Genomic DNA, 17,488 nt, shown 5'->3' with positions numbered 1-17,488 from the left:
GACGTCTTCTCTGTAGTACTATCACCACTGTGGGGGGGAGGGGAGGGAGAGCGGGGGGCATTGAAGCGGTGTGGCTGTGGGGCGGGCGCGGGGGGACGGCAAGGACAGCGAGGGCTATTTTAAAGTATACCTATTGGGGTGCTAGAATGGGTAGCAGGAATAGTGAGGGAATTTAAAATATTGCTATTTGAGAACTGAGAGGGCTAGCAGGGCTATCGAGGGATTTTTAAGTGTGGATGTTGGGATCTTGAAGGGAATAGCAGGATATCGAGGGCTTTACAAACATTATTATTCCGGGACTAAAATATCTAGGAGCAGAGTATTGAGGGCCTTTTTAAAAACATGAGGGCAGAAAGGGTTTGTAGGGACTTTTAAGGGCTTTATAGCGATTATTGATGAGCTCCGAGGGTTCGTGAATATTGTAGTATTTGAAAAAATATGGGATAGTTGAAAGAGAAATGGATGCATTGAAGTATTTTAGGAATTATTGGGGGCTGAAGAGTATGGTAGCAAGGATATTAAGGGAGTTTTTTGAGGAGTTGATAGTACTAGGAGAGCTGATGGTTTTAAAATACGTTGAGGGTTTGGAAAAATTTTATGTTTGGGAGTTGTAAGGGCTACCGTAGTATCTCATATTTTTATTGGAGAAGGAGTTGAAAGGGATGTAACTGCAGTATCTGGGGATTTTTAGATATAAGTATTGGAGGAATAAAAGGAGTAGTAGAAAGAGTTTTGTAAATATTGTTGAAAGATTGAGAAAGCACCTGAAGATATTAGGGTGTAGGATTATTTTTGAGGGGCTGAAAAGAGAGGGGCTTCATTTTGAAAAATATTTTGCGTAGTAGTACTAGGGACACATGAATAGGCGATTAGAGGGTATCAATTTTTTGTTTGTTTTATAACCATTTTAACCAGGTAGGAATGTGGAATGTATATTTGGGATACTGTGGTATAGCTGGTCTCTGCAACACATCTAGTGGGAAGGTTGGAGAGGGGTGGTATCTTTAACCCTCTTGAGAAAGAAAGCATGGAAAAGGAAGGAAAGTGTTCATTTCCTGTGTCGTCCTCATTTCTGCTTCTTACCTTCCTGAGTAAGGCTGAAAGAAAAGGGCTAGAGGAAGAGATAGATGGTCAGGCTTTGATTCATTAGATCAGATCAAATCGAATTTTTCAGAAGTGGAAGTGAGGGGTAGTTTGGGAGGTGCGAGGTTATGGTAAAGTTGAGACTGTTAAAACAGCAACTTCCCTGTTGATTTTCTGGTCTTCCTGCAAAATCTTGTTGACTGACTTCTGTTGTTTTGCTACTTTGGTTTCTTGGGGTGGGATGGTAACCTAGGGAGAGAGTCATCTGTAGTCTAATCTGTGTCTGCCTTGTGACGGTAAGATAAAGGAGGCAGCATTAGGGGAATTTTGATGTCTGAAGTGGTTTTTGCATTCTGAGGATGAGGAGTGTGTGAGTAGAGCATGGGTAGGAATAAATGTACACTAAGGGCTTCTGAGTTTTACGTTAGTAATAGCCTAGTTAAAGTGAAAATAACTTGCGGACACACTTGAAAATTTTATAGAAGAATATGGCCCTCTTGAATGTGCATCATAACTTTTTCTACGATAAAAAGCTTTGGAGCACAAAGATGGAGATGAATTATGATGATGAGAAATGATGAAATTGATTTAGTGAAATTGACCATACATGGAAGAGACTGAAAAAAGTCTGTTTAAAAAATTCTTTACCTCTGTGTTAAACATTAAAAAAAAAAATCTTCTCTCTTGCTTTTGTGCAGTTAGTATTTCTGTTGCCTTTTCATACGTGTGTGTGATAAGTTTTCGTGTAAGCTCTGATTTCGTTTGTTGGCAGAGATCCTTTTAAAAGTATTAAATATATGTTTTATGTCTTGGGTAGAAGGTGGTGAAGTTTTAACACTATAGTTAGTTGCCTTTTAAAAGCTCCCTAAAATGTTTCACTCTGGATAATTTTTTTTTTTCCTCTCAATGTTGAAATTTATTTTGGGTAGGAACTTAAACCTCCTGTTATTACTAGGCTTTTTTGGCTCTTTATACTGACAAGTGTTCATGGGTAAAAATTATCTTTCAAAATGAGTTTAGTTTCCCCTTTTTTTGTTTTTTATTTTTAAATTTATTGGAGTGACATTGTCATTTGTTTTGATTTATATGTTCAACCTAAAGCATATGTCATGTACCTTTTCTTTCTCGTCTCTTTAGTTTTTGTTACTTTTTTAGGGTTAAAAATATCTAAAATTACTACTAACTTAGGCTTTATCAATATAGTGGCTTTCCTAGAATTACAAAATAAAAATATTTATTTTTAACTCATATAAATAATGGTTTTGGATGGAAGCGTTAATAAGAAATAGTAAAAAAAAAAGAAATAGTAAATGCAAATGCAGATATCACATATATTTTCATTCTTAGTATGTTGTCATGGGAGATTATTTTTTGTTTGTTTAGACATTCTAAAATGTAATAAATGATATGCTAAAGAGAGTTGTATTTGTAAATTTACTCTTTGCATATTCCAGATTCAAGAAAATTTTCATGGCAGATTGGCATGTTGCTACAACATAGCATTTCAGAGCAGTTGTTAGGCTTTCAGATAATGTATTTGCAGTGGATATGTTGGAATCATACTGTGGCTGTGCACATGATTTCCCACTGCACTTTCTCATTTCGCTTAACTTATAGTTAACTAAATTTATGAAAATTTTTAATTTTTAGGGGTTTTTAAGCATGTTACATCTATCACTGGTGAATCAAAGGCATGTTATGGGGTATTTCTAAACCAATTCAGTTTACATGTGATCATTTCCTATAGACAAGTTAGAAATAATAATGTGCTATTGAGAGATCTGTTACCCTCCCCTCATTTCCGTAGTTGTGGGACATCTGTTACTTTCACTAGAGGAAAGACAGGAGGGAGACTAGAAGAAATGACTCCTGAACTGACTGGGAAACACTCAGTACCATTTTTTGTTGGCAGTGCAGTAAAGGGGAGAAAAACCGTCCTTGTCAAGAAGTTTCTATCTCTTTTCCCACTATAGCATGAGCAGACTGAACTCACAGATATTGTTTGGGGTCTTCATCTTACCTTGCTTTCAAAATATCCTAGATAGTGTAGTCATAGAGACCTCGTAGGGATTGTGAACAATCAGGAGATGTCATGGTATCTTTCTGTCAGAAATAACTGCTCATCTTAAGTTGGTGAACCCTTCAAAGCAAGGTTCTAAGTAAATCTAGGAGCTAAATGAATCACTGAAAAATTTTTTACAAGTTTAGAAAAAATTCAGGTTAGCATTTTTCCATAACAAATATGTATTTCTACCAAAAAATGTCTTTAATGGGGAATATTTTAAGTTATTTGTATCATATATTAAATCTATCTAAACATATAATTCACCGCTGCTTGTTTGGCTTATTGTAAAAATTAGCTTTCTTATGTTTTTTAAAGAGTGGTGGAGTTTGTAATACTTCTTGACAGTTGCATCCATTCATCTGTCTTTAGTAGAGGATTGTTACGTGAATCAGGGCACTTAGTTTCTAGTTCTGTCCCTATCTCTGATTCACTGTGTGACTTTGGAGAAAGTGTCTATCTTTTCTTTTTTAAACATAGTTAATTATATTAACCTTTTATCTATCACAAATATTGTTTGAATATTAATGATACAGACTATAGTTTTGTACCTCAGACTCATTAAATATAAATGAAATTTCATGGTTTTTGAACTATGAGAATATAATAAACTCTTTCTGCAAAACTATTTTACTTATTAAGTTAAGCACCACTGCCACTTACAAAATAATAGTCTAGTGCATGACAAACTTAGAGTCTCATTGCTGGCCAAATAGGCAGGAATAGGAATTGCTAGTGAAGCCTTAAGAGTTGATGTGCAGTTTCTGTGAGTTCAGGCCATATCAAGGTCTTTTTAAGTGTACTAGGAGATTAAATATGTTATCATTTTCTGGGTATGATGGAAAAGGCAGCAATAAATTTCACAGACTAAGATTATTTTATTGGTTCATATTTACTGACCAAATAAGGGGGTATACTTTGGTTGAACTCTAGAGTTTACATGCTTTACTATAGGTCTGCAATTCTTATCAAGTTAAATTCTCATTAATAATCTCTTCAGTTGCTCAGATAGGAGGAAAAAATCATCACCTTGCAGCCGTTAGACCTTAACCTCGCTGATAAATAAACTACTAGGGTGAAATGAGTATTTTGGAGGTATCGTCTCATGATCGAGAAATACTGATGATTTTCTAACATGTACTTAGAGCTTCAAAGAATTTTTGTGCCTCTAAAAGTGCTGTGGGACTTGTTTAAGGAGACCATTCAGTATTTCATAGAAAAGGACTTATTTTGACCAGAAGACTTCTTGGCAAGTTTTAATATACTAAGTTAAGAACATATTTGTTCTTAATGTCGTTTGGTCTGCCTCCTAAATATGTCTGACTTCATTCTTTCTGGCCCAATTGCTGTAGGCTAGAAGCCAGAAGTTGCTTTTATAGCCCTATGTTTCCTACCACTGTTTTTTCTTATCCTCTCACAGTGTTGTTACTTCGTTATTAATCCCTTTTTTAACCATTTGTTATTTTGTACTCTTATTTTCACATCCATCTCTTGGCCAGTGACTGCAGGGCAAGGTCTGTCTTGCTAAAAGTAATTCCCTTACCTAGGAAGATGCTTGGCACTTAGTAAACATTCAGTAAACATTGAAATGAATCAGTGTCCTCGCATGTATGTTTAGATTGTCTACAATTAGAAAAGTAAGATTTTTTTTTTTGTAATAGTCCAATTTTCTGGGTATGCTTAGCTGATGACTACTGCCCTAGAAGCCATAGTTCAGATGTCAAAATGATGTTTGCAGCTGACAGATGTATGTATATTTTTTCTCAAAATAAATTTAGGGGTATTTATTCCATATTGTATTAATTCATGAAAGCCCTTAATTAAGAGAAAGATGAAAGCTTCCATTTGAAAAGAATTAGAAGTACCAATATTTGCATATCTTTAATATGTGTTAAGAGGCTATTAGAACATAATAGTTATTCACTTAAACTCTGATAAAATAAGCTCGGATTTTACTTATTTTGTCTTATCAAAGGAATAATCAGATCTCAGAGTCAGACTTTTTTTTAATAAAGTAAAAACAAAAGCATTATCGCATTACAGAAAATATAGAAAGGTGAGAAAATAATAAAATTATTTGTGTATATTTATTTCCTGTTTCTCTTCTATGTATGAACTTCCATGTAACTGTAATCTGACTCAAATGTAAAATTTTTTATCTCCATTTCTCCAATTGACATTAATTATATCAGAAGCATTTTTCATTTTTGTGTATTGTTTTTATTGCCATTACTTTGGATGCCCAGGTTTTCATAAACATTCAACAATAAGAATGGTTACCTTGACTTTACCTTTTCTGTTAAAAATAATGCTGTTTTTATACAATAAACAAACATTTTTATTGTCTCTTAGGTACCAGTAGTGTTTTCTATATTTGACTTTATTTACAACTACTATACTTGTCAAAAAATGTGAATATTTTTAATGGTTGTTGATACATGTTAGGACCAGGAGGTTTTTTCCTTTGGCCCAATAGCATAGCAATTGTCTCATATCTGAAACAAAAATCACACAAAGGTAAAACTCAAAATCGATCCCATCTTCAGAAACATGTAGATTTTTCTGAAAGTGGAAAAGGTGTAAGGAGTCCCAGATTTTTCCTAAAACAAATAGATTAATTTTTTTAGTAGTGTTTCTTGGCTTGGGGCCTAAGGTAAGGAAGGATCTTTATTTTATTCTTAGGTCTTGGGATTTGGTTTACATCTAAAATTTGTAAAGCTGTTGTACCAGCTCAGCAGATGTGTCATATATGGAGATTTCATTAAGGAAGGAGATTTCATTAAGGAGGGAAAAGACAAATTGGAGGTTTTTATAGAGCAGGCATTTTTAGGGTGATATTTCCATTAACTTCCCTGATAAAAATTCATCCTAATTGATTTTTATTTTTTAAATAACTTAATAGATAGTTGACACTTTCTTAGAACATTATTATTCAAGATGTGAATTTTAAGGTCCTCATATTTGTAACTTCCATTAAACTTGAAGAGATTTCTTCTGTTGGTTTTTTTATTTTAACCGAAAGGTAACTATTGGTTGAGATTTAGGATACCTTAACTTGTCTTTAGAAAAGTGTATGTGCTGTGAAATCGATTTTACTCATGTGTGATTGCAGCTGAGTTTTAGTTCCACAGCTGTGCTGTCTGCCTGCTCTTGAGTGGATCACTTAATTTGTTTAATATTTATAAATTTAGGTATTTTTAAAATGAATAATCACTGATCATGCTGTAAGACCTCTTAAAGACTATAGTAGAATAGTAATTTAGATGGGTATTATATTTTTTAATCTCTATTAAAATAGAATTCCCCTTTTGTCTAGAAATGTATGTATTTAACATAGGCATGAATCCAAAATTTCAAAATCTGTTTTATTCCGAAATATGCTTGTCCGAATAGTTAAGCAGAAATGAATTTTCGTAAGCTTTGGTTACAAATAAATAGCTAAAAGGTTTTATTCTTAGGTATTTTGGCGGTGGCGGGGCGGGGTGGTAAGAGAAGTAAATGGCCCTGCATTTGTCTTGTAAACTATCAAGGATCTTAGTCACACTCAGATTTTTGTGACACACTTCCGGATGTCTGTCGGGCTTCTGTTAGCATTGCTATAGTGGCAATATTGTAATTGTTAGTTTTTAAAGATTATATGGTAAGGAGTGATGAAAGAGTAAATAAGAACAGACATAAAGGTACAGAAAATTACAACATGAAACTTCCCAATGTATTTAAGTTTCACCAGTTGGTATAACTTTATTTCAGACTGGATGGAGGTTTCCCTCTTGGTGCACTTTATTTATTTATTCATTTTATTAAGTTTATTGGGGTAACATTGTTAATACAATTATATAATTTTCAGGTGTACATTATAATTTAACATCTGTATATTCTATCGTGTGTTTATCACCTTTTTAAAATTTATTTATTTATTTATTTATTGGTTTATTTTTTAAAGCCTCCAGCACTTGGTATTCTCAGGTGGTCTCCCAAGCAAGTACTAACCAGGCCCGACCCTGCTTAGCTTCCGAGATCAGACGAGATCGGGCACGTGCAGGGTGGCATCGCCGGAGAAAAGGTAACTATTGGTTGAGATTTAGGATACCTTAACTTGTCTTTAGAAAAGAGTATGTGCTGTGAAATCGATTTTACTCATGTGTGATTGCAGCTGAGTTTTAGTTCCACAGCTGTGCTGTCTGCCTGCTCTTGAGTGGATCACTTAATTTGTTTAATATTTATAAATTTAGGTATTTTTAAAATGAATAATCACTGATCATGCTGTAAGACCTCTTAAAGACTATAGTAGAATAGTAATTTAGATGGGTATTATATTTTTTAATCTCTATTAAAATAGAATTCCCCTTTTGTCTAGAAATGTATGTATTTAACATAGGCATGAATCCAAAATTTCAAAATCTGTTTTATTCCGAAATATGCTTGTCCGAATAGTTAAGCAGAAATGAATTTTCGTAAGCTTCGGTTACAAATAAATAGCTAAAAGGTTTTATTCTTAGGTATTTTGGCGGTGGCGGGGCGGGGTGGTAAGAGAAGTAAATGGCCCTGCATTTGTCTTGTAAACTATCAAGGATCTTAGTCACACTCAGATTTTTGTGACACACTTCCGGATGTCTGTCGGGCTTCTGTTAGCATTGCTATAGTGGCAATATTGTAATTGTTAGTTTTTAAAGATTATATGGTAAGGAGTGATGAAAGAGTAAATAAGAACAGACATAAAGGTACAGAAAATTACAACATGAAACTTCCCAATGTATTTAAGTTTCACCAGTTGGTATAACTTTATTTCAGACTGGATGGAGGTTTCCCTCTTGGTGCACTTTATTTATTTATTCATTTTATTAAGTTTATTGGGGTAACATTGTTAATACAATTATATAATTTTCAGGTGTACATTATAATTTAACATCTGTATATTCTATCGTGTGTTTATCACCTTTTTAAAAATTATTTATTTATTTATTTATTGGTTTATTTTTTAAAGCCTCCAGCACTTGGTATTCTCAGGTGGTCTCCCAAGCAAGTACTAACCAGGCCCGACCCTGCTTAGCTTCCGAGATCAGACGAGATCGGGCACGTGCAGGGTGGCATTGCCGTAGACTTGGTGCAATTTATGGGTACATGCTAGGAGCTGTTAATTTAAAGGGTCACATTTCTTTGGCTGTAAACATGCTTTTGTATTTGTTGCCGTATTCTAATGATCAGCATTAACCATCAGTTGTTCACTCACATTAAATAAATATTTAGAATCTGTGATCACTTTTTTCTTGGTATCTTTTTCTATTCTTTTACCTTCTCCTAACTATTCATCTTAAGTTTTAACACCATCACATCAAAATACGTTTCATCAGAAGCAGCCTCACTGTGCATTTGTCTGAATGTTAATCGTATGTATGAGATATCTGGATATGTTTAATCCATCTCATTTATCCAGTAATCTGAATGTTTTCCTGTTTGTAACTAGAAACCTCATATCCTTACCCAGCGTTATACCATCAGGTCATGAGTCTCCTTGAAAGTTCTCATAACACCAGAGAAAATAACATTGCTTCTTTATGCCATTCTTATTTATTTTTAAAAGTTCTTTTCTTTCTGTTTAGAACATCTTTTTTATATAGGATCTGAACTTTCTAAGTAAAGGTAGAAATATGATTCCCGCCCATTTGAATGTTGATTGGAATTATATTGGTCAAATATTTTATTGTCCTCAGAACTGAAATTAAGTCTACCTACACATCTCTATTTTGAGGTATTTATGGATTAGCCAAGGTGGACATGGCATGTGTAACATTTTTTAAAGGTGTAAATGTTATATATCCATTTTAGAATTTAGCAATCAGATTTATTTTACTAAGGTAATCTGTTCATAATGCTCCAAAGTGTAATTTGTATTTTTTAGTTAAGAAAATCCCTGGCTTTCTTTTAAATTGCATGATTTATTAATATGTAACTCATCATCTTGACACTTATACTCTCTTTTGGTGCACTTTGACCCTTCCCCATGATTCGTTTTTATTAGCTCTGAGTTTTGTAAAATGGACAATCACTGAAATTTGCTCTCTTAGAATTTGTTGTATAAATGTACATAGATAAAAATTTAAAGAACCAGCCTTTCTCACAACAGTGTTAATGTTGGCAATGAAAAATTCTATTTTATTGAATTATGAACTTTAAAAAAACAGACTAGAAGGAAGTAAAGGTACAAGTGCTTGATTTTTCTTTGCTTTGCTAATCTCATAAAGTTGTTGGAAGTAACAATTCATACTCTTGAGCTGAAACTTTAACATTCTGTTGACTGTGGAGGCCCAAGGTTGGGTTATAGAACTAGACTGGTTAGATTTGGATAGTGTTTTAACAGAGATATGATCACTTTGCTTGCATATTGATTTTATTAGCTGTCATTTGGAATTTTAAAATTTTAACTTTACAACAATCCTATGAAGCCACAAAGGATATGTTACTTAAATGTACATTCATGAGTAAAATAGAATATTAAAATATATATTTGCAACATAAATCTTTCATGTAATATAGATAAAATGTTAAGTCTGACAGATTGCTATATGTCAAGAGTTTGCAATTCAATGATCATGTGCTATCCTGGCCTAGGAGATGATTTTGAATGTCAAAGTCAGGTTACTACTAATTAAATAAAAAGTGAAGTAGATAAAAGTTATCTCTGCTGCCCTTCCACCAATTTTTTTTATTATTTTTGTTCTAATTTCCAGATCTTTTTTTTTTTTCTTGCTTATAGCTGCTGAAGTGTTTGCCAACAATATTTAAGGTGCCATCCTTCTTGTGTTCTTACTTTTTAAAAACGATCCTTCAGTTACTCATTGAGAAGATTAGCAGTGGAGTTGATTGCCTTTTTTGGATGCCGGTGCTTGGGCTTATAGGGAATGGGGGAAATTGTCCCATCACTTTCCCTCCTTCTTCCTCCTTGGTCATATGGAACAGATTCCTAAAGATACTGACAATGCTTCTACAGAAGATCAAGCTGCAAGCCAAGCATCAATTGCCATGTTTTCTCCGTTACCACTGAGAAGGCAAATAAATGTAGATTTAGTTCAAAATTCTGAGTATAATTAGAACATCGAAAATAGGACGCAAACTTTTATAAGAATAAGCAGAAAAGGAAAATCTTGTACTATGTGTATGTTATTTGTGATAACAGTAGTTCGGGCTAATGTTGGTTCAAAGTGGCCATTTTATGTGGAATCTTCTGGGTGTAGGCCAGGTGCAGTTCCTTTTTAAAGTTTTTAAACTCTAGCTTTCCAAAATAGGGGTGATGTCAATAATGACATAGCATTTGGGGGAAAAAAGAAGTGTTTTAAAATGTTTGTTTTCTTTCTCACTAGATGTGATGCTGACCCTTCAGCCTTAGCCAACTATGTTGTAGCACTGGTCAAGAAGGACAAACCTGAGAAAGAATTGAAAGCCTTTTGTGCCGATCAACTTGATGTCTTTTTACAAAAAGGTAATTATTATGGGCCTTCCACCAAATATTTAAGTAAATTTAAAACTTCCTGTCCAAATCTTGAAGATACAAGCTTGAAAGGAAAGAAATTGGTCAGGGTCTTTTAAACAGTTGACTGTACCCATGCATGCTTAATTATTTATCATGTCTTTTGGCAAACTTTTTCCCCCTTCCTTTCCTTCTCTTTCTTTCCTATGTTGAGGCAGTGGTAACTAATGTTTTTTTTAGGTGAATGAGTCCTTTGCTGCTTGTGGCAGAGCCTTGTTGATGGTTGTGAGGGGTAACAATTTAAGGATAATGAAGCTGCTTATTCTTAGTGTTTTTAGGGCAGTAAAGCTGTTTTTTTCCCTCTTGGCTGGGACTTCATGATATCTAAGAAGAGATAGGCATGATCCTCTTCTCTTTATTCCTTTAATTTCCCATCTTCTTACCAAAGTCTTTTCCATAGTCCAAGAGCTTCCTGGAGTCCTCTCCTGCTGCTTTTGTCACCTCATCTCTAACTGCTCCTCCTCACTGTTCATTCTAGCCACATTGGCTACCTTGCTCTTTTTTTCAACATGGCAAACATGTTCCCAACTCAGGGCTTTTGAACTCTCTTTACCCTTCTTTGAAACATGTCTTCCTTTGTACTTTCTGGTCTCTTCTCAAATTTCATTTTACAGTAGTTTCCCCTGAGTACCCTATGTATAGTATAGTATACTCCAGCTCCTAGTCAGTCTCTCTTCTTCCCAACCTTGCTTTATTTATTTATTTATTTTCATGGCCCTGGTCATTCTGTCACATGTTTATTTGCCTGTGTATATGTCTGTCTCCCTTCCACCCCTTTTTTGCCTTTTTCTTTGTTGAGAGTAGAGACTTGGAACCTCTAGTGCAGGCATATAGAAGATATTCAGTAAATATTGTTGATTAGATGAATAGGAATGTAGATAATGCACACTTTTGGTTGATCTAGCTGTTGGTGGTGGGAAGATATTTAACTCAAATATCTAACTGAGAAAGAAAAGACAGTAAGTGTGGCTTCTTAATATAAAACATAGGATTACATATTTTTTTGTGCATTTTAAGGCTTTTCTGTACCAAAAAAAAAAAATCTAATACTTACAGAATTCTCTCTCAGTATAGAAACAAAAACAGTACACGGGGAAGAATTTTAAAGAGCTTTTAAAGGAGAAGAAAATAGCCATAAACTTGCTACCAGAGAGAAAATCACCGTTGCCTACTTATATATGTCTTTCCAGATTGACACTGTCCAATAGAAGTTTGTGCAATAATGAATATGATCTCCATGCCCTTTTCAGTTCAGTAGCTTCTAGTTAATAGAGAGTGTGTTATCAAAGTTTTGTTTTTATTTCTGTAACATTTCAATATTTCTTCTCCTTAGAAACTTCAGGTTTTGTGGATAAACTATTCGAAAGTCTCTATACTAAAAACTACCTTCCACCCTTGGAACCAGTTAAGCCTGAGCCAAAACCACCAGTCCAAGAAAAAGAGGAAATTAAAGAAGAGGTAAAGCAAAGTTTTCTTTTCCTTTTGATGTTTCTTAGATCCTTTTACCAGTATCCTTCTTATTTGGAAGTTGACCTCTTTAGAAGTAATTATCTATTGATTGACGTTTCTGGGTTTTTTGAGCATGGTGTAGATTCTTTTTCAGGGCTTTTTAGTTCCTTGGACTTGAAGAATTTCAGGTAAATTGTTTAGAGATCCAAGAAATATTTTAGTAATGTTGATGAATTCAGAAAAATCTTTTTCAGCGACTTTTAGAAAAAGAAAACTTGGTTAAGTATGGAGACTTGACTGAAATTACAGTACTAAAGAAACATCAGGAGAACTCATTAGGTAACACATTTTCATGTAAATAGAGAAATCATTTTCTCTTTTTTAACCATGTATTTTTTTTAAACAGTTAATGTAATTATAAACATAAGAAGGAAGGAAAAATGTTTTTACAATGTTGAAATATAAAAACATAATTATAGATGGTCATCTAATTGTTTGAACCAATGAGGAAATTTTAGAGTTCATTTGTAATTCTTTTTATCTATGGACAACACATATTACGTGGTAAGAATATGGATTCTAAAATAAGACTGCATTAGTTAAAATAGTAGCTCTAAAATAAATTACTTAACTGTTTCATTACATATCAGCAAAATGATGATCGTAATAGTACTTATCTCACCAAAGTTTAATTGAGGTTTCTACACACACACACCCACGCTCACCCCTAGTTCAGTGCCTGGCTTATAAATGTTGGCTATTACACAGACATTTCTCAACCTTTATTTTAATCATTTAATAAACTTTTATTAAATGATTAAAATAAACCTGAATAATTTTAAACTTACATAAAAATCATAAGAATAGTATCTAAAACACCATCAATTCGATTCACCTACTGAAGGTTTGCCCCTTTTGCTCTCTCTATATGCACACCCAGAATTGCCTTTTTCTGAATCATTTGGGGCTAAATCATATACATCGTCCCCCTTGACTTCTAAATACTCAGTGTATATTTCATAAGAGTAAGGATATTCTCTTAAATAGCTATAGTACTGTTACCAGTTTCAATAAATTTAACATTGATAAAATACTGCCTGTGTTCCAGTTTCATCAGTCAAACAACGGTGTCCCTTTTTTATACCTTGTTTTTTTCCTTCAGTACAGGATTCATTCTAAGTATCACATATTGCATTTAGTTGTCATTTCTGATACATTTTTAAATGCTAGGCTGAATGAATTGATCCAACATTAAAAGAAAACAAAATGCGGTTATACTTAAGATCAGTTGAGACTATTACTGCTTTTTTTTTTCTTTTTTTTTTGCTTTTGTTTTGTTTTTGGCTTGTGCCCTCTAATTGTTTCACAGCATCTTTTTAAAATAGAGGCTTGCATTATATTTCTTCAAGTAATGGAAATAGGAACATTTCTTTCATACTCGATAATATATAACTTTTGGTCTGTGATGTAGATTAAATCTTTTATAATTAGTTAAAATTTTGTGGCAAGTATCCTTTTCTACAGTCATTGAAGGTTACTGGATTAGAGTGTCTGAAAGACAGCTGGTTCGAATATAAGAAAAATTGCATTATCTTGAGTTTTGAAAGAACAGTTTTTAGAAATTATTGTATTATTTCATTTTGTATCTTTAGTAAATCCAAATTTTGAAAATTGTGCAAAATGAATATTAGCTTCTTTGTACTACTGCCCCAAATGACGCTGTCTGGCATTTCTCCAGTTTTATAAGATTTTTTTCTATAACTTAATTTTTATTACAGACATAAATAATAGTTCATATAACAGTGTATAAATATAATAATTTGTTGTGATTCTGTTAGATAATGTGGAAGTAAAGGGGTTTGAGGTAGCACGTACCTGTTGCTAATTATTTTTTTTTGGGTCTGTGCTCAGTTGATGCAATTGCTGTGAGCAGGGTACAGAGAAGGAAATCTGCCTAAGGATTACCCATTTTACCTTTCTTCCTTGGTTCCCAGCTACCTTGTACCATCAGTTAGTTGTCTTAGAATTAGACTGTTGGTCACAGGGGCAACCAGGTGGGAGAATTTAGATCTTTGGAACAACTCATCCTGGTGCTGGAAAAACACTTGGTAGATATGTACCATGATTTTTGAAGCACAATGCATTTTACATACAGTTGGAAAATTACTTGCAAATTTGCTGTAGTTATAATTGGCTGTTATTAAACCCTTTACCCTGTCTGAGTTCATTAACTACAAAAGAATAATCCATGAAGATAATAGACTCTTGGTATTAAAATTCCTTATTCATACTATACATGTCATCTGAAATATTGGAAGGCAGTTTTTCTTTGATCCAATGCATGAGTGACTAGAAATATGAGAACTTCTGGCACAATTTCCCCCCTCCTTTGGTGTGCCTGAAAATGTCTTTATTTCATTTTTATTTTTTGAAGAAATCTAATATAGAGAATTTTAAATATACATTAAAAGGAGACAGAATAGTATAGTGAATTCCCATGTATTCATCACCCACTCTTAATCATCAGCCCAAGGCCAGTCCTTCCCCATTCATATAAGCTGTTTAATACACTTTTATATCTAAAATGGTCCAATGGAATGGAGGCTCTCTCAGACTTGTGTAGCCATGATAGACCAACATAATAATGAAAGCTTCTTAAATATATGTGTAATGATCAGACATGTCTAATAGATGTGAGGTGGAAAAATTTAGGTCTGATGAACAACAAAAAAGAAAAACTTAAAATTAGCATGCCTGGTCACAATCTGATTCCATAAAGAAATCTACTTTTCATATTCTTAGAATAGTAAGATCAAAGTAGGTAAGAGGTTTTGGTGTAGGAAGTCTATGTATATATTACTAATTCAAGAAATATGAGGCAGTATAATTCCATATAACACATTTCAGAATAAAAGTTTAAAATGTGGAAAAACATCCTCATCACAGGAAGTTCTAGAAATTTTATTTAAAATAGAAAAGAATACAGATTATTTAACTTATAAAATGTTTTTATTATGAATATGTTTGAAAGAAGCCAGATTAATAACGAGCCCCCATATACCATCATTTGGCTTTAATAATCTTATTTTTATGGGCAGTTATACAATTCACTTGTTAAAAAGTATACAAATGTTGATGGTTTTTATTGTATTCAGAATTGTGTAATCATCACCCTCCAAGGCTTCTCCCGTCTCACCCCACTCCCCCACCCCAGCCCTAGGCACCCACTCATCTACTTTCTGTCTCCATGGATTTGCCTATTCTGAACATTTCATATAAAAGGAATTATACAATATGTAGTCTTTTGTGACTGGCTTCTTTCACTTAGTATAATACTTTCAAGGTTCATTCAGGTTGTAGCGTGTGTCAGTACTTCATTTTTATGTCTGAATAATATTCCATTGTTACGAATAGATCACATTTTCTTTATCCAGTCGTGAGTTGATGGATATTTGGGTTGATAGGCAAGTGGTTATTTTTTAGCTATTAGGAATAATGCTACTGTGAACATTCATGCACAAGTTTTTGTGTGGTCTTATGTTTTTATTTCTCTTGAATCTTTTGACTTTTCAAGAATAGTTTTGCTCATTAAGGATTAATACATGTCCATCAAAAAATACTTGGAAAATGCAGAAAAGCAAAAAGAAGGAAAAAAACATCAACTTAAAGATTGATGTCTTTTAAGTCTCTCTTAATCTTTAACCCCCCCACCTTTATACCTACTTGTATATATCTCATTCCTTCCCTCACCCACCTTTTTTCCCTTAAAGTTTTATCTTGTTGAAGAAAATGAATCATTTGTCCTGTAGCTTTTTTTACTGTCTGGATTTTGCTGATTGCATCCCAGTGGAGTAATATATCCTCTATTTCCTGTCAATTGGTAGCGAGAATAATTTTTAAACCTAATCTAATGATTGTATGGTGTTTTTGCCAGCACCATATGGTTGCCATATTGTGGCTGCCATTTTATGTTGCCTGGGTTTTATTAAATTGTCATGTCCTGTTCCTTTCACTCACTTCCTGATTTGGGTAAGTGAGCTTCTCCATTAGATGAGCATTTGTTTAACTCTTGCAAATGATTTTATTTCACCTATCTTTAATAAAGACTATATATTTGCTTTGTTGATTAACTTTTGTTTAAAAACAGTAATAAAATCACTAGTTCTCTGTTTTTGGTCGATCTTAACTGTTAGGCTTTAGAAAAAGCCTTAACATTTTCATTAATTCCAATACCATTTTTCCATTATTCACATGAAATACTTAGTTTTATAGCATTCATTAACTTAAACTTTTGTTCCTGAAACCTTTTCTATGAAATAAATCTTAAATCTTCCTCAAATGAATTATATATATGAGTGTATTTTATGATTAGGAAAAGATTATTTTACTAAGTGATTCTTAGAGATATGCTGGTTCTGCTCTTTGAATTTAAAGACTGAATTGCTGTTTTCTGCCTACACTGCCATTCTCTACCTTAAATTAACATGCTGTTATAGTAATTTCAGCATGTTTTATTATTGCCTGTTGCCAAACTTTTTTGGATGTGATTTGACTTTAGTATTTTAGTTTATTTATTGTGCCCTTTTCGTGCCAGAAAGATTATCAGGTGGATGTGTTTTGTAATTTATAGGGTGACTGTTCTTGTTTCACGTAGGTATTTCAGGAGCCAGCAGAAGAAGAACGAGATGGCAGAAAAAAGAAATATCCTAGTCCCCAGAAGACTCGTTCAGAATCTAGTGAACGAAGGTTCGTGTTTATCTTTAATTAGGAAGACATTAACTCACTTTTAGTTACCTTACAAGGGCATTAAAAGGATTTTCAAAATATGCACTGACTTCTCTCTCTCTGAACTGATTAAAGAAAGAGAATGTTACCTTTCTTCCTTTCATTCTTTCTGTTTTTGTCTTTGTCATACTTTCTCTTTTTATAAACAGTCATCATTATGTGTTTTCCCCAAGAGCTCAGGGGTGGGAGCAGTCTCCTTAGAGAGTAATAATGAAATGTTCCATTTGGTTAGGGATGCTTAGTATTAAAATCATCCATAGCATTTTATATTCTAAGTAGTGCAATTTATATGTTGAACCGTCAGCCTAACCATCAGAAAATTAGTCTTTGTTTAGGAAACTTTGTTTTGAGCCTTTTTTTTTCTAGTTTTAAAGTATCCTTTTTTTCCCCCTACCTCTCCCTGTACTTTGGATTCATCTCTTTTTTTCCATTTCTCCCCACCCAGTGTACTTGAGGGAATATTGTTTCTTTTTATATAGTGGATTAGAGAAATTAGAGGTGGTCTTACGGCTTTCTAAAACATAGATATTATGAATTTTGATGAATTAGGGAGACTATTTTGTACTGCCTTTTAGTTTGCAGAC

At 33.5% G+C, this 17,488-nt stretch overlaps 1 protein-coding gene and 2 pseudogenes across 3 annotated transcripts in view; 1 reads left to right on the top strand and 2 right to left on the bottom strand.

The window, feature by feature from the left end:
* RBM27 (RNA binding motif protein 27) overlaps nt 1–17,488 on the top strand; it is a 54,883-nt gene that overhangs the window by 328 nt on the left and 37,067 nt on the right. For all 3 annotated transcript variants that reach the window (XM_006922965.3, XM_015598128.2, XM_015598127.2), the window contains exons 2-4: nt 10,504–10,622; nt 12,004–12,128; nt 16,774–16,865. In XM_006922965.3, coding sequence (XP_006923027.1) covers nt 10,504–10,622; nt 12,004–12,128; nt 16,774–16,865 — 336 coding nt within the window. The remainder of the gene's footprint in view (nt 1–10,503; nt 10,623–12,003; nt 12,129–16,773; nt 16,866–17,488) is intronic.
* Nucleotides 7,087–7,205, bottom strand: LOC112472086 (annotated as a pseudogene).
* LOC112472098 lies at nt 8,128–8,246 on the bottom strand (annotated as a pseudogene).

This window comes from Pteropus alecto, unplaced genomic scaffold, assembly GCF_000325575.1.
Source record: "Pteropus alecto unplaced genomic scaffold, ASM32557v1 scaffold78, whole genome shotgun sequence".
In the NCBI taxonomy this organism is placed as follows: domain Eukaryota; kingdom Metazoa; phylum Chordata; class Mammalia; order Chiroptera; family Pteropodidae; genus Pteropus; species Pteropus alecto.
Note: the sequence above shows the minus strand (reverse complement) of the source record. Positions and strands in the feature narration are given on the sequence as shown.